The following is an 18,422-nucleotide window of genomic DNA, read 5'->3' on the forward strand; positions in this document are numbered from 1 at the left end:
AGTATATTCTTACCTCATCAGGGAAATCCTATTGTATGCCTGAAACTAATATAGCTATATGTTAACTATACTTAAAAAAAAAACAAACTATGATTTTAATCTCTGTGCTACATACTTCAACTTGATCATCACTGTTCCCTATTATTGAAAATAAGCTGTAATAATATTTAGCTGACATTATGTTTTACTATTTGCCAGGCACTGTGTGCCAAGTGCTTCACATACATTATGTGTTTTATCCTTAAAATTTTGTGTACACAAATGTCCTTGTTTTATACATGAGGGAATTGAAGCCTACAGGTATAATTTGCCTGAAATCATAATTTTAAGTTAATCAACTCAGCAAGTAATTATCATTTCAGTTATGTTGTAAATAAAATTTAAAATCTTATTGAATTATTTTAAAGGTGACTAGATAAATTTACATCATTATAAAACAGTGATAATAATAGCTCTATTACAATTTCAAAGTACCATACAGAAAGGCATTTGATTCTATTATACAAAATCCTTCCTAGGTGAGTTAAGGAGGCCCAAGTATAAAGTCTCTCTTACTACTTCCTTTAGAATTATCCTGTCAGTGAGTAAATTTTTTTGAATGCTATAATATGACCTCCACCCTTAGTGAGCTAAACAAAAGTAAGGAAAATTCAATATAATGTGTGCTTACAGTTATCAACTAAAGAGAACATTGTCAATCTGATCTTTTCCAAGACAATGAGATTTAGAATACAGGTACAGAATTAAATAAATAGTTAAAATATTAGCAATATAAAACTGCTTTCCATTTTACCAGTTCTAAAAGATTACCCTGGAACATTTTAAACTTTGATCTTATTAATGAAATGCTAAAGCACATTAACAGTTTGAATTAATGTATTGCATCCTGTCAAATGGTGAAACATTACACAAGGGTAGATGGAGTGTCACATTACTAGAAGCAAGAGCCTCTAGGGAACTTAAAAATACCTGAGAAAAGTGATCTGAATATTGGCCAGAATTTAAGCCACATCAAAATCCCTCACAAGATTATGTTTTTCCATATTCACTAGGCTTGTGAGAGTGTTTTTAACATTGCAGAAGGAATTTTCTTCCTTAAAAAGTTATTTTTTGAAATAGAATTATGGACACGTCTCTCCATTAATTCTGATATTGAAATGACTGTTATTAAAACAATTTCCCAGTTGATTGTTCAATAATACAAAAGAAAACCTGAGTGAAAAACACGCCATCTTGCCAAACCATGAGAGGATAGTGTCCCAAGACAGACTGCTTGAGTATAAATTCTTAATTTCCTACTCACTGTGTGTGTGAGATGGGCCAGTTTTTTAACTTCCTTATGGCTCATGTTGATCATCTGTAAATGGGGATATGAATAGAACTTAACTGTTTTTAGGGTATTTATGAGAATTACAAAAGTTAATTCATGTAAAGCATTTCAAAAAGTGGGACATAGTCCATAATAAGTACTAGTTATTATTGTTGTCCATAATTTTCTGTTATTAGTGATTAAATGAGAATCATTTATTTAACTTTTATCCGGGTTAAAATGTACTTAATTTCTTGACAGCTTTTTATAATCTCAGATAGTAGAGACTTGATAATCATATACAGTGAATTTTTCTTTTAAAAAGAGCTCGTAATGACTTTATTTTATTTTTTGTATCAGTGAAACAAATACCATTTCCATCTGGTACTCTGCTGCAAGCTAATTCCACAGTTTCTGAAAATGTGATACAGTCTAGACCAATAACAACTATAACTTCTGGTGCCAAAGAACAGATAGGAGGAGGAGCGGAAGAAAAGAAGATGAAAGAGAAAATTGAAGTGAAAGGTATTTTTAATCTTTAAGGTTATTTGGTTCTTGACTGGTTTATCAGATGTCAACATTTTTGATAATAATAGTGGTGTCAGAAAGAAAATTGAAACCTTTATGAACTAGAATAAACAGTATGATATTGGAACATAGAAACGGGACCTAAACAATGTGTGAAGATTGACCAGGTCAATAGGATAAGAATGTGGTATTTGAGGTAGAGTATGTTTTAACATAACTAAAAACATAGAAAGTAGAGATTAAGCATAGGGGCCCATATGTAGTTTGGTATGACTAAACTTTAGTGTATATTCAATTTCAGAGAGGTCACAGGTAGAAAGTTAGCTTGGGACTAGTTGTGACGATAGGAGAGGGATAGTCTAGTCAAGGGATAATGTCTGAACTAAGGCATGGGGGTGTAAAGGTTTTAGGAACCCATAAAAACTGGAGTAGGAAGTATATCACCATCCACTTAGACAGCCCGACTAGAAATCTTGTAGTTAACCTCACCCTGTTGTCCTCCCTCAATTTGCATACCTAATTGACCACCAAAACATATAATTCCTACCACCAAAACGTATCTAGAACCCAGCTCCGTGGCTCCAGTTTGTTTGGTGCTTCCTTTGTTCAAGTTCTCATGATCTGTCATTTGAATTAATGTTAAAGTCTCGTCTTTTCTAATTTATCCTTAACTTGCTGCTGAAGCTATTCTAACCATAAATCTGACTCCTTTTTTTACCTAGTCTCCTTTACTCCTTTGTAGACTTCATTTTTCCAAGTATGTCTAAAAAAAGTGCTTTTATAATTCATTGTACACACCTCTCATAACACTTATACTCACTTAAGAGTTTTTGGAAAATATAAAATGGCTGAGGAATTTGTGAATTAACCTAAGCCAGTTTAGCATCTAACACTTGTCAGTTCCTTTTAGTAAGTATCGGTAACTCTTCTTAGAAGTAGATAGGGGTTGTACATCTTCTACATAATTTCACCACTAGGTGATATGGTTACAATGAAAGCAAGTCAAACTAATTCTTTCACTTTATAAATTTATTGAGAAGTAGGCACAAAACAATCAGACAAGCCTGTTCTAAGTAGGATGAAGTTCATACCCAAAGGAAGATATATTGCATTTGTGACTACGGGATTAGTCAGTCTTCTAGTCAAATGAGACAGCGGAGTCTTCCTTTGTGGGAGGAAGAGGCTCCTCTTCCAAATGGAGCTCTATGTCTAGAATGCCTCTGTCCAGTGGTACTTTTCTGTGATAATGGAAGTGCTGTATAACTGCATTATCCAACATAGTAACCTGTAGTCACGCATTGCTACTGAACATTTTAAATGTATCTAGTATAACTAAGGAACTGAATTTTTTACTATTTTAAATTTAAATGTCAACAGCTGTGTGTGGTTGGCAGCTACCATATTGGACAGTGCTGGAATACAGGGCTGTTCCACTGGCCTTTGGCTGCTAGAATTGCCAGATTCCAAAATTCTGTTCATGCAGAGGCTGTGGTTACTATACAGGCTTTCTAGACTGCCACATGTGAGCATCACTCATTTTTTAATGAAACATTCTTAAAGTCTTTTATGACTAAGTTCTTGGTAGAGATTTGGATATTTGCAGTCACCTCTGGAATGTGGATTCCTGATAAAAGTATTTCAAATACCTAGGAAGTAGATTAAAGTTAAAAATACAGGTTGATATACAGACGTAATGTTATATTGCATTATATCAAATACATAGATTATCACTCAAAGGTAACTGCTCTTAAGATTTTTGGTGTATTTTCTTCTAGTAATTTTGTATATTTATTCCTATACCATTTGGGTTTTTACCATTAAAAAGTCTGCTAATATTTTACATGGAAAGTGGAATTTTTAAAAATTTAAGTAGATTAAAAATTGCCCATTATTTTGAGCTAGCTCTACCTCTTCTTTTGTAAACTGTCTTTGTATAAATTGTGAATGTCCTTACACAAAATCATTCTTTCCCGCTCCAGGCAGAAATATTCATCTCTGTGTTCCTATATTTCTTTGTGTATGTAATGTTTGTCACATATTCATTATGTATATCTGTCTTCCTTAAAAGAGATTTTCAGTGCCTTAGATCTCAGTAAATATTTGTTCAAAGATTAAATAAAGGTAAGGTATAGTTGAAAAGGAGTGCTTCTAAGTCACAACTGTGTGCTTATCTCTACCCTGTAGATTGCAGGTAAATAAGTTTTTATTTTATTTTACATTTTTTTCTGCTGGAGGAGCTTAATGTAAACTTAAGGACTATGAACTCTTCACAGGTTGCATTTCCACTCAGTGGCCAAAGTAATCAAATGCTATGAGAGTTAGATTATCGACATACAAATAAGAGGAGGATTTTTGAAACATAATGAGAATAGGGGCGCCTGGGTGGCTCATTCGGTTAAGCATCTGCCTTCGGCTCAGGTTGTGACCTCACAGTCCTGGGATCAAACCCCACGTCGCCCCACATCAGGCTCGCTGCTCAGCACGGGAGTCTGCTTCTCCCTCTGCTCCTCCCCCCGGCTTTGTGTGTGTGCTCTCTCTCTCTCAAATAAAATCTTAAAAAAAAAAAATCAGAATAACATGTTCTCTTTTGCTCAGATAGTTGCTGTGGATAAACCTAAAGCCCTAATAAGTCTTCCGAGAAATACAAGAAGTAGAGAAATTTGTTGTATACTTATTGGTGTGTTTAACTGAAGAGAGAAACATTTTATCAGTGAAATTGTATTTGGTTGTAGTTCATCCTCTTAACTGGTACTGATTGTGGTGTTCTTCCTAAATAAAGGATTTTTCCCTTTCTAAAGAGTCACAGTAAAAATTTTAAAGGATTTTCTCCAGCTCTGTTTCGGGGAAAGGCAGACTTTCTCAATAAAGGTCCTTTCAGTAAATATCTTAAGTTTTGCAGACCATAAAGTCATTGTCACAACTACCCTGCCAGCATCCATAGACAATATGTAAATGAATGAACATAGCTTACCAACTTTTACTCTGTCTTTAGCTAGAGATTTAGACAATTATTCAACAGAGAAACAGCCAAAATAGGGTTCGAGATGTTATGACTTGAATAATTCTTTCCTTTGTTATTATTTAAGTGACAGTAGAAGATAAACACTTTCTTTTAAAGCTCATCAGTATCGATGTTAGGGAGTTTTTTATAGTTTATCTTGTTTTTGTTTTACTTCTGATGTTTAACCATTCATAAATATTTTTTAGGAGAGAAAAAGGAGAAAAAACAGCAGTCAGTAGCAGGAAGTGCTGACTCTAAGCCAGTAGATGTTTCTCATCTGGATCTTCGAGTTGGTTGTATCATCACGGCCAGAAAACACCCTGATGCAGATTCTTTATATGTGGAAGAAGTAGATGTTGGAGAAACAGCCCCAAGAACAGTTGTCAGTGGCCTGGTGAATCATGTTCCTCTTGAACAGGTAATCTGTACAGTTTAAATTACTTTGGCGTAGACGTCACTTTTTCTTGATGTTTTTCCATATAATTTTGTATTAGGTGAGCCAGTATTGATTAGTTCATTTCATTAATTTTAATAAAATAAATTTCACCAAAAAATTACATTAAAACTACCAAAACTTACAGTAGCATTGTAAGTTGGGATCAAATTCATGAAGGTAGAAAGAAGAAAGATGCATTATTTTTTCTCAGTTTTTAAAATGTTTTTAGTTTGCTATTTTATGTGTAATACAGTATAAATATTTTTATCATCATTGTTCTGTCATGGAATTTTATTACTCCTTGATTTTTTTAAATCACTGTTATATAAACCCAGAAAGCATCAATCTAAAAAGAGTAGGGGCGCCTGGGTGGCGCAGTCGTTAAGCTTCTGCCTTCGGCTCAGGTCATGATCCCAGGGTCCTGGGATCGAGCCCCGCATCGGGCTCCCTGCCCAGCGGGAAGCCTGCTTCTCCCTCTCCCCCTTCCCTTGCTTGTGTTCCCTCTCTAGCCATGCCTCTCTATCAAATAAAAAAAATCTTTAAAAATAAATAAATAAATAAATAAATGAAAAAGTAAGAGTAAGAACAAGTCGTCATCGTCGTCTTTTTTTTTTTTTTCCTTATAACTCAAGAAATATTTTCATACTTGAAGTAAAAAGAGGAGAGGGCATTATGGAGCTTAAACTTATAATTTTTAATGGTATTTCTTTATTTGTTAAAACCTGGATGTTTTGTATTTTGTTGTTACTTAGGTATTTAAAATATGTGTGTGTATGTGTGTATAGACAGACACACATATGTATTTCCAATGACGGTGGAAAAAATTAGGCAGTAATGATTTTAATTGGTCTTTCAAGACATCTACAGTAATTTGGAGTTATCTCTTTCCTCTGCTCCGTGGTGCTTTGGAGATACTGCAAAGGCTGTAGACTTTAACATTAAAATAGTTCTTCTTTGTTCATTGCCAATTCTGTTGCTTATTGGCTTTGTGGGGATAAATCCTTACATACATTCATTCATTCATTCATTCATACTTTCAGATGCAAGTATTTATTGGACACCTGCAGTATACCAGGCACTATTCTAGACAAGGGATGTGGCAGTGAATTAAAATGATAGATAGGTAGGTAGGTAGATAGATTTGTTTAGGAAAAAAAAAAAAATCCTGCCTTTGTGAAGCTCACAACTCTATGGGGGAGTCAGAAGATCATGATACATAGTATATTAAATAGTGGTAAGTATTAAAAGAAAAAGAAAGAATCTAGGAGTTGTTGGAGTTAGGATGATGTCGTTTTGTATAAAGTGGTTAGGGAAGGCGTCATAAAGAAAGTGACTTTAAGGTGTAATAAAGAAAGGTCTAAGAAAATGAAGAAAGGTCCTGTGTCTGGTAGAAGAGTATTTCAGGCAGGTCTAAGTCAGATATATGCCTGGCATGTTCAAAGAACAGCAGGAAGCAGTGTCATAGCAGAGTAAATAAGGGGGAATGTCATGCAATATGAAATCAGAAATAAGGATACCAAATGACATAGTATCTTATAGATCACTGTAAAGACTAGCTTTTATTCTGAGTGAGATGAAAGCCGTTGGAAAACTGTTGAGCTAAGGAGAAATGTGATCTGCCTCATATATTAATAGGATCATCTGGCTGCTCTGTTGAGGGGAGAAAAATGGAAATAAGGAGATTGGTGAAGAAGTTTTTCTTATCTATAAAAAAAAGATAGACTTGGTTCATGTGTGTGCTTTTTTTTTTTTTTTCTGTTTAACATGCATTTTGTGTAGGACTAGGACTTCTTCATAACTACTTATGAAGTTAGGTTCATAAGAAGCCCTGGATAAAAGAAGCAATTGATCTTGAGCCAGCTCAAATTGGAAAAACTTCTCCTCCTTTAGGCTTCATCTTTTTTGTTCCCATAAGTTGCAGACAGTATCTTCTCTTCCAAAAGCTGTCATTCATAGCCTTAAGCAAATCTATTTATATACACATCTGTATCTAACCTATCAAGGCAGTAATATTAAACATTCTATAAAGCAGGAGGACTTTGCCCCCACAAATTGCATACTATACTCTGTAGATTTGTGTATTTTTCCAAGGTGAAGGTCCATGGGTATCATCTGATGCCTTAACAATTGCATATAGCTAACCCTTTTGTTTTTTCTTATACAAATTTGCTATAACTGTTTTTTCCTAAAGTGGCAATTTAAATTATTTGTATGAAGAAGATGTTATTCATGAAGACATCTGAAAAGGGGGCCTCTTGCATTTGAGTCTTAGGCCTATTATTATTATTATTGTTATTATTTTTTTTTATTGTTATTATTTTAAATCATAGAATCAATAAATTTGCCATAACATTTGTTTATAAAACCATCTTTTATTTAGAATGTGCCTTTTCTCTTCCCCTGCAGTGATAGTTCTCTTGTATTTTATTTTAAACCTGTTGAAAGAATATAAACAGTTGTGTTCTTTATTTTAAGCCATTTTATTTATGGCCTTTATTTTAAGCCATTTTATTTTAAGCCTGTTGAAAGAATATAAACAGTTGTGTTCCTTATTTTTGCTAATTGGGGGAAAAAAATTAAGACACTTCAACTTTTGAAGATTAAAGAAATCTTTATTCACTTCTATAACAAATTGTAGAAATAGCCCTAAATGTTAATTGCAGTGTACATGATGCTTGAGTAGTTAAATGATCAGCAATATTTTTTTTTATATTTGTTACTGAAGTCTGACTTGCAATGTTAAATTAATTTCAGGTGTACAGTTGTTTCAGTGATTTTTAACATTTCTGTGCAATACTCAGTGCTCACCACAATAAGTGTAGTCACCATGCAAAATTACTAAAATATTGACTGTATTCCCTATGCTGTACTCTTCATCTCCATGATTTATTTATTTGATAACTGAAAGCTTGCACCTCTTAATCCCCTTCACTTGTTTTGCCCATCCTCCCATCCACTTCCCTTCTGACTACAAGTTTGTTCTCTGTATTTAAGAGGCTGTTGTTTATTTCTTTTGTGTTTTAGATCCTACATGTAAGTAAAATCATAACAGGATTTCTTTCTCTGACATATTTCACTTAGCATAATACCCTCTGGGTCCATCCATGTTGTCTCACATGGCAAGATTTCATTCTCTTTTGTGGCCAAGTAATATTTCATTATATCTATATTTACATTATGTACATTACACACACCCCCACACACACACACACACCCCCCCACACACACACACTCACCTTTATCCATTCATCTATCTGCGGCAAATACAGAGGTGCGTATATCTTTTTTGAATTAGGGTTTTCATTTTCTTTGGGTAAATACCCAGTGGTAGAATTATTGTATCATATGGTATTTCTATTTTCAATTTTTTGAGGAACCTCCATACTGGTTTCCACAGTGGTTGCACTGGTTTATTTACATTTCCATCAACACTGCGTGAGAGTTCTTTTTTCTCCACATGCTTGCCAACACTTATTTCTTGGCTTTTTGTTGTAGCAATTCTGCTTGGTGTGAGGTGATATCTCATTGTGGTTTTGATTTGTATTTCCCCAATGAATAGTGATGTGAGCATTTTTTTCATGTATCTGTTGGCCATCTGTTTGTCTTCTTTGGAAAAATATCTACTCAGACCCTCTGCCCATTTTTAATTGGATTGTTTGTGGGGGTTTTTTTCGTGTCGAATTGTATAAGTTCTTTATATATTTTGGTATTAATCCCTTATGGGATATATCATTTGCAAATGTCTTCTCCCATTCGGTAGATTGTCTTTTTGTTTTGATGATGGTTTCCTTTGTTGTGCAAAAGCTTTTTATTTCGGTATAGTCCCAGTAGTTTAATTTTGCTTTTGTTTCCCTTGCCTGAGGAGACATTATCTAGAAAAATGTTTCTATGGCCTGTGTCAAAGAAATTACTGCTTTTATGGTTTTGGGTCTTAGAGTTAGGTCTTTAATCCATTTGAGTTTATTTTTGTGTATGGTATAAGATAGTGGTCCAGTTTCATTCTTTTGCATGTTCCCAGCACCAAATATTGAAAAAAAACCTCTTTTTCCCATTATATATTCTTGCCTCCTTTGTCATAGATTTTCTGGGCTCTCTATTCCATTGATCTATATGTCTGTTTTTATATGAAGAAGACACTGTTTTGATTACTACAGCTTTGTAGTGTATCTTGAAATCTGGGATTATGATACCTACAGTTTTGTTCTTTTTCAGGATTGCTCTGGCTGAGGATATGCTTATGGCTAGAATGACTTTCTTTGATGCCTGTTCCTGACTGGGCAGGGTTTACTTCCAGTGCTGTTAAGGGGCTTGTGAGCTCAGTGGTGGGCCAGCACTCATCTTAGCTGTTTGCAGTTAGCCTCTGCAACAGCTACAGGCATATGAAGGGCAAAGCTTCCTCCCCGCACAGCCTACAAAGAGGCCTTCTTGCAGGAATTGTGCTTATGCTGGTGTGTAGGGATATCTCCCTTTCTTTTCAGGGCACTGGTCACTTTGGAGTGGTCTAAGCCCTGCCTGCCTACTGTGTAGGATCTACTTTGGAAGGGCATTTCCTGATGCAGGTAGATTAGGGTACTTGGCTGCAGGGAATGTTGGGGTGGGGGGCATGTGGTGTTGGTAAGTTAGATGAAGAGGGATAGTATTGGCTCCTGCAAACTTCAGACCATCTAGGGCGCAGAGGGCAAGAAAAATGACGTCTTCTAGCACTCCTTTCTTTCCCAGAGATATTTCTTGTAGATCTCTGCGTCTCTAGCACATCCTAAGATTAGTCAATAAATCTCCTTCACATATACCTCAAGCACTTTCCAAACTGCTGCTTTTGCACTGTGTCTAGTAATGGCTCTTTTAATGTGGAGACTCGATTTACTGTCACCCCCTGGTTTTCCCAGTTTAGCCCTGCTGATTTTCAAAGTCAGATGTTATGAAGACTCATTTTCCCAGTTTGGGTCCATCCGACACCCTCACTCCTCTGTGATTGTGATATCCCTCCTGTTTGTGGTTATTTGCCAGGGTTCCTGACTGTGTCTCCACTCTGTCTGTCCTTTTCAATGTTGTCTTCTCTTCTAGCTGTGGACGATCTAGTCTGTCAGTCTTCAGGTTTTCAGTTGGTTGCAGTAGATGTAGTTATTTCATTGGTGTGTCCATGGGACTAGGTAAGCTCAGGATCCTCCTACTCCGTACCTTCCCAAGAGTGATAGAGTCCCAAGAGTCATTTCTAAACTAAGAAATGGATCTTGCATAGTATTGGAAATGTATGGAGAAAAAGGATTGTTCATTTATTTTAGTGCTAACACTAAGCTAAATGCTTTACATACATGTTACAATTTAACCCAAGAGTTGGCTTTTTAAATTTGATATCATTTTCCTCATTTTGTGAAGAAAAACAATTCAACTTCATATAATCTCATTGCTAGTACATGGCAGCTAAATTCAAAACCAAATCTGTTTCAGTCTAAAACTTATTTAACTGAAAAGTCTTGGCTCTGCTCCTTTTAACTATAATGTGCTGTCAGTTTGTGGAATTTTTTTTTCATGTTTTTGTATAACTTCATAACAACAGTAAAAGATTTTGGACACAGGCAAAGATACATCTACAAAAATAGAACATTTTATATTTAGCATATTAGATGTACCTTAATGTATTCTAGGTATGATAATCTAAATCTCTGTACATCTTTAATCACCAATTTATGTTTCACACAGATGCAAAATCGGATGGTGATTTTACTATGTAATCTGAAACCTGCAAAGATGAGGGGAGTAGTATCTCAAGCAATGGTAATGTGTGCTAGTTCACCTGAGAAGGTTGAAATCTTGGCACCTCCTAATGGGTCTGTTCCTGGAGACAGAATTGTTTTTGATGCTTTTCCTGGTAAGTATTAGTCATTATTTAAAACAGTTTGGGAACCATTATTTTCTTCTAATGTTTAGTTTAGAATCAGTCTTGTGTATGACTCCAAGGCTTTACCTTAAGTGACCATTATTATTGAGATTTTATTATTGAGTTTCTTCAGATTGGTTCGAGATGGTACATTAAACACAACCATCTAACCATCACCCTCCTCATGAATGCACACATTGCATAAAATAGTAGAGTTTGCTTTAGGGAAAATGCTAATAATACTTACAAAGCAGAAGAGTGTGATATGGATAGAGAACTAATTAATGTGCTGCAGAGTCTTTGAAACTATAGATTATCTTAGACTGTAGCACAGAAAAATGAAAAGTTCATACATGGGAAAGAAATGTATAATTCTCAAAGTCCATCTAATAATGTACTTGCATATGCTGTTACTTGACTTTAAGATATAGAGGAAAAACTCTGAGTTAAAACTTTTATTTATTGTAATAATCTCAAAGCTTTTCATTTTGCTTGTTTTCTCCAGTAAAATGCTTCTGAGACAGCTGAAGCTTCATAATGTGTGAAAAAGTTTCTTCAAATAGGTCTTTGAAGCAAAAGAACTTGTCAGATACAGAATAACTATTTCCTTCATAAAAGGAGGTGGAAGTAGTTAGAAATCAAAAGATTGCATTTACTTAAAGGATGTTCATTTGACTAGAATAATGGGGAAAGTAGAAATAAATTAGGCTAACAGGGAGAATCAGGTCTAAAAGTCAGAATTGATTTGGAGACATATTTACAGAAACAGCTGAGTTTTAATAGCATAGCAAGGCTGATATGATTAGATGGGCCTGCTTTTTTAATCCTATGTTAACTGTGTTGTTTGATAAAATATTAGGATATGAAGGATTTTAACATTGGACTAAGATAGAAAATATGTATGAAAGCATGGGTTAATTTTCTTGAAATTCAGCTCCCCCCTCCCAATCAAAAGTAGACTAATCTAAAAAACACAGAGATTGTTGAGCAAGTGTCTGTGAGTTTGGATGTATATGTCTTGAACCTTGGTGGATTGGAAACCATAATGGTCTGTGCTCTAAGACTCTTTCTTGTTGAACTAGGTTTTGGGAAAATCCCATTTAGAATCATTTCTTAAAGCAGCGTGATGGCTTTTGATTCTAGGAGCAAATGATTGCCACTTTGCTACCACAGTATCAAAACACTTCCCCAAACCTCACACTTGGGGGTAAATCATCATTTGTATACCTGACAAACCTGAAATTCTATTGAGAAGTCTTACTAAATTGGAATAGAATGACAATAAAAGTAAACTTTTAAGATTCAGCATGCATTTTTAAAAAAGGAAATTCTGTTTACCCTTCCAAGTTAACATTTGCCTTCCTTTCTAAAATTTAAACACTTAAGATTTAGTATGTTTTCTTTACGTTTTATTTTCTGATGTAAATTGTAGAGTTACATGCTTAGAACTGGAAGAAATCATCTACTTTAACCCACTATTTTACAGATTTGGTTTGAGGCCCAACAAAACTTAGCTACTTGCTTAAGGTTATATAGAGTTTAGTGAAGGGATCAATAAATGTGCTGGAATTTCTAATACTGTAGAATTTTTGGTTGTTGATTGTTGCTTGCTATGAATTAATATGGACTATTTCATTAGTGAAGGCTTATAATTCATTGCCTTATCTCAAAGAATTAACAGGTAATATTTCAGCACTTGAATCAGGTTTACCTGAATGCTGCTGTTGAGTAAATTGAAAGATTTTCTTTCGATAGTCAATGACTTAGCATTAGAGATGCTAATAGCCCCATTAGGAATTTCTTGTCTTCACTATATTCTTTAATCTGTCCATTTAGCTATTTGTGTGTTTATATTTACATTGTTCCAAAGTCTGATATTTCCTGCAAATTCATAGTTTCCCCTGTGCCTCAGCACATGGATTTGTGGAGAAGGTAAGAAAAATAGTTGTAAAGTGAAAGAAGCAAAAACTTAACCTTTAAAATATAGCCCGTGAGGTTATTTTCTTATCACTTGTAATAGCTTAACCAAGGTGAACAGCATCAAGTAATTGATAAATTTTAGGATGTGAGGTCTGTTAATGCTCATCTTGCTTATGCTTCCACATCAGTTGCTTCTGTAGCAGTAAATCTGAAAGGAGATAACAGTTAATACTACACAACAGGCCATTACTTTCACTGTTTTTTTTTTTCTTTTTGCAGTGAGAGCCATGGTTTATCAGTGCTTTATTTTTCAGCATCTGTTTTACATTTTAAAGCTTAAGGTGTTTGCTGGTACATTTTGATGTTCACTTGATGTGCTCAGTGTCTGGAAACTTACATTTCATGTTACATAAAGTGTGGTATAGAAATTGCAGTTGGGGCTCAAACCTTTGAAGTACTATTTGGCTTTGAAAAGGCTTTTACCCTAACAACTATTTATTACAACTACAAATCCAAAAAAGTACATAGAGTTTAGAAGATGCCAAATAATATTTTTATAACAATGGATAGAAACCCTCACCACCCAGTACTTTTTAAATTTTCAGTGTGTGGAGCTATGCATTTTAGTATTTGAATGTGGTAACTACTCCCAAAAGCACCAAGCAAAAATAGCATGAAAATAATATTATAGCCAGAAGACAATGGCAGCGACAGCCACTTTTTGACGGTGCACTGTTTTGTCTAGTAATAAGTGAGAATTTGTATTCAGACTTTTAACTTCCAAGATCATGCTTATTTCTATTGATATTGTCTTATTAATAAATGTAATTAATGGTTAATTACAAAGCATGTATGATATATGCAGGTGTTGAATTTTTTGATCCATTTATTATTAAAAAATATATTTGTTTAAATTTGATTTTTCAAACTTGTCTATATTTGATTCTTCTCTCCAAAACCCATTTCAATCAGGTTTCTCTGCTCACTGTTTTCCCAGAACTATTCTGATCAAGATCATGAATTAATCTCTGTAGCTAAATATCCATGGCTAGTTTTTAGTCTTTTTCTTAACTAACTTGGTTTCTGGCACCACATTCTCCTGGTGGTCCCCTCATTGGCTGCCCTTCTTAGCTCCTTTGCTGATTCTTCCTCACCTCCCTGACCTCTTAACATTCAAATATCCCAGACGTTGGTCTTTGCCCTCTTCTCTTTCTTTCCACACTTGGCCTTTTCTGTTTTCCTTTCCGTGTTCAATTTTTTTGGCTATTTTATTCAGTCATTTATCTGGCTGCCTACTAGACTTTTTCACTAACATATACCAAGGAAGAATAGATATCCCCATCTTTCCCCTAGAATTCTCTTTTTCCATAGTATTTCCCATCTTATCTGACAGGAACTCCATTCTCTCAACTTCTTTTTATTTTCTCACATATCTTCTTCAGAAAATCCGAGTACTTGTACCTTTTGAGCATATCTAGAATCATACTCATCTACACCACTACCACTTGGGTCTTTGTGCCAACATCTCTTCTTGGGAAGTCAAAACCTTCTAAATGATCTCCCTTGCCCTTCTTCCATTTATTTTCAATGATAGCAGGACAATTGATGTAAGTCAGATTGTATTACTCCTCTGCTCACAACTATTAAAAAGCTTTTCATTAGACCCAGAGTACAAGCCCAAGCTCTTAGAATGGCTTCCCATTATCTCCATTTACCTCATGTACACCACAAACCTTCATTGATGACTCCAGTTGAGCCATTGGCTCTTTCCCCAATTAGCTACATGACTTGGTTCCTCATTCTATTGAAGTCTTTTAAATGTTATCTTTTTTGTTTTTTCTTCAAAACACTTATCATCATCTAATATACTATACATTATTTATTATTATCTGCCCACACAGAAATGTAAGCATCATGAAATCAAGATTTCTGGGGTTTTTTGTTGTAGTGGTTATTCACTGCTGTATTCCTAGCATCTGGAAAAATGCATGGCATAGAGTAGGAACTCAATAAATTGGTTAATGAATAGACAGAAAGAAACGTACTAGTAAAACATGTTAAGAAACCAACACCCCCCCGTCCCCCAGTATTTGGAGAACAGACCTGAGCATCTGCCTTTGTTATTGTCAAGATTATTCCTCAAACCACCAAACCACTTTTCTCTGTTGATTAGCTTTGTAAAATTAATTCACTTTTTTTCTTTTAGATTTTATTTCTTTATCTGAGAGAAAAAGAGAGAACACAAGTGGGGGGAGGGGCAGAGGGAGAAGGACAAGCAGACTCCCCGCTGAGCAGGAGCCTAGCACAGGGCTCCATCCTGGGACCCTGAGATCATGACCTGAGCGGAAGTTAGACACTTAACTGACTGAGCCACTCAGGTACCCCAAATTAATTGACTTTTATTTGCAAAGTTATACTTTAGTTTTTGTGTCATAGTTACAATTTTTGGCAATAGTTACAATTATTATATCTCAAAAATTCAGTTAATTAAACATAAAATAATTCCGTTAGTGCTAGGCTTTTTATGGACATGGCAGATATCAAAGAGAAGCTGATAATCAATGAGCATTCTGTGTAAAAGAATGGCCTAATTAAAATGAAGTTTCTGGTTCTTATTCCAGACTTGTGAATGCCTGGGACTTTGGAATTTGTATTTATTGCTTTTTGTAGACTTTAAATTCTAAGAAGGTGGTCATAGCTTTTTACATCTGTACAAACTCCTCTCTGAACTATTTCCTATTGCCTGTGTGCTTTGTTTACAATTAGTTGGCCTAAAATAGTCTCTGAAAGATTAGTCTCTTACATTATGTGTAAATATTTCCAAATGGTGATTATTGGCATGTGTTTAGCAATTTCAGAGTTTCTGCAGTTTTTAGGTTTAAGAACTTTTATTGATATCATTTAACTTCTTTGGCTAACCATGTCAAAAAGGAAAAAAAAATAGGAAAGTAAGATTAAAAGTACAATACACAGGAATGATGAAAGACTTCTCTCGACAGTATAGTTCATTAAAAAACAATTGTTTAGGGATGGCTGGGTGGCTCAGTCGGTTAAGCATCTGCCTTCGGCTTGGGTCATGATCCCAGGGTTCTGGGATCGAGTCCCGCATCAGGCTCCCTGCTGAGCAGGGAGCCTGCTTCTCCCTCTCCCACTCCCCCTGCTTGTGTTCCCTCTCTAGCAGTCTCTCTCTGTCAAATAAAAAAATAAAATCTTTAAAAAAATTGTTTAAGATATTAGGTATGTTTTTCATGGCAGGTGATTTAAACTTGCATTTCAAAACTAGCTTTATACCCTACCAAGTAGTATATTATTGAGAAACATTTTGAGTAAGCCAGAAAGTTAACACTGCATCCAAGACTTTTCAACTCTAATTTATATTCAGTTATCATAATGTGACAAGTTCTAATTATAATCTCAAAATTTTATTTTCCTGAATCGTATTTCACTTATTGAATAAAGTTTCACAACTACATTCAGAGTGTTCAGGTATTGAGTCTGGTGTGTTGAAAGCAACAGTCAAGCTTTAGAGGTTCCTCTTAGTAGTTTCTAGTTTATATTTAGTTCAAGTTTTTGTTCCTGGAAAATTATTAGTCTAGTTAAGAAGTTAAAGCTTCAGATCTTGACTCCACAGTGCTGGGTGACCTGGGAACCTTTCTGAGGCTTATCTTTTTTATCTATAAGGAGTTTTTAATGTTATGTCTTTTGTGTGAGTTCTGTGAGGTTTAACTTTTGAAACACTTAGCTACCTGCCTGATATTTTAAGTTCTTAGCTGTAACCTTTGTGCCTCAATTTCCTCATCTGTAAAATGGGGGTAATTAATAGTATTTGTGTACTGAGAGGATTGAATGAGTAAATATATGTAAAGAAAGCACTTAGTGTACTGATGGCCCATGGTAAGCACTATGTGTTATGTATTATGAATATTATTTTCTATACGTGTCAATATATTCCTAGATCTGAGAAGCTTAGTTTTGTGCTGCACACAGTTTTTTTGTATTTGGGGCTTATGTCTGCATTTAGCAAGAACCCACACAATCTATACTCTTGATAAGAAGCTTTCACACAAGTCTGGGATGCTCTGCTTCTTGAATTAATCCATTATCAGTTGGCAGTATCTTTTTGAGGGGGGACCGGGGAAGTTCAGAGTTAGTACTCAGGCCTACCTAAATAGTATCTCTGCCTCCAGCTTTCTAGAATTCTGGAATGCCCACTTCCCCACATCATCTGTGTATAAGCAAAGTAGGATTATGTTTGTAGACTAAGGAATAGTTTAGAAACAAAAAATAAAAATCTTATAGATACTTTATATATTGATATTTTTTCTGTTCTGTTTATTAGTTCTCTATTGTCCAATCAAATGCTCTTAAAAGAATAAGAGAAATCCTTATCTTTTATACTAGTCTTTCAGTTTTAGATTCATTGTATGTTCTTCTGGAATAGATACATCATTCAATTAACTATTCTGTCATCTCTGAAAGCATGCATATCAGAGGACAGTTTTCTATGTTCTGGCCAGTTTCATGGGCAGTTTCTGAAGAGCTAATAAAGAAAAAAACCACTGTGGCCAACCAGTTTACTCAGTTTTGTTGTTCCTGTTGTGTGAGTGGAGAATAAAAACCAGTGTAGGTAATAAGATGTAATCAGAATATAAAATATAATTAGTTCCGGTAACGTTAAAGATTCTTTTTAAAGTAATTCCAGAAGATTTGAACTTGGTAGTCACTTTAGAAAAGATCTAGAAAGTTATATTTTCTATCATTACTGAATTAGATTTCAGAAAAACTTTTTATTACCCTTCGGGAGAACAATTCTTATTTCACACTAATGCTTAAGAGATCTGTTACTTTTCTTCATTGTTTCTTGAACTGATTCTTTATTCCAAATGATGATTGAACATCCCCCCAGCTACTAAAATGATGTTATATTAAACTTTACTTTCTACTTCCTTATCAGTCATTAAATAGAGGGATTGTTTGGTATATTGGTGGCCCTTAAGTAGACCAGATGTATTCTACAATATATTTGTCTTCTGTTGATTATAAACTTCTAGTGTGGGTTACGATAGAGAGGATGGGTTATTATCCACATGTAAGAATGTTACTTCTTTTCTAAAGAACGGTTTATCAGGAGGCAAGATGCTATGCTAGGAGAACAAGAGTTTTGGTGTTAAATCGTAATTTGTTGATCATGTAACTTTGAGCAGCTTATCTTCTCTGAACACCAGTTTCCTTATATTTAAAATTAGAGTGTTGTGTGCATTGTATGCAACAGTATATATTTCTTGTGCTTAGCAAATGCTTATCCTTGTCTCCTTACTAACCCTTTCTATCTCTTTCCATCTCAGTGGAA

The 18,422-nt window shown here is 34.8% G+C and overlaps 1 protein-coding gene across 3 annotated transcripts in view; it reads left to right on the top strand.

Annotated features, from left to right (window-relative positions):
* AIMP1 (aminoacyl tRNA synthetase complex interacting multifunctional protein 1) overlaps positions 1 to 18,422 on the top strand; it is a 33,151-nt gene that overhangs the window by 13,640 nt on the left and 1,089 nt on the right. For all 3 annotated transcript variants that reach the window (XM_035726060.1, XM_035726059.1, XM_035726061.1), the window contains 3 exons: positions 1,670 to 1,834; positions 5,045 to 5,256; positions 10,975 to 11,143. In XM_035726060.1, coding sequence (XP_035581953.1) covers positions 1,670 to 1,834; positions 5,045 to 5,256; positions 10,975 to 11,143 — 546 coding nt within the window. The remainder of the gene's footprint in view (positions 1 to 1,669; positions 1,835 to 5,044; positions 5,257 to 10,974; positions 11,144 to 18,422) is intronic.

This window comes from Zalophus californianus, chromosome 2 (genome assembly GCF_009762305.2).
Source record: "Zalophus californianus isolate mZalCal1 chromosome 2, mZalCal1.pri.v2, whole genome shotgun sequence".
Lineage (NCBI taxonomy): Eukaryota > Metazoa > Chordata > Mammalia > Carnivora > Otariidae > Zalophus > Zalophus californianus.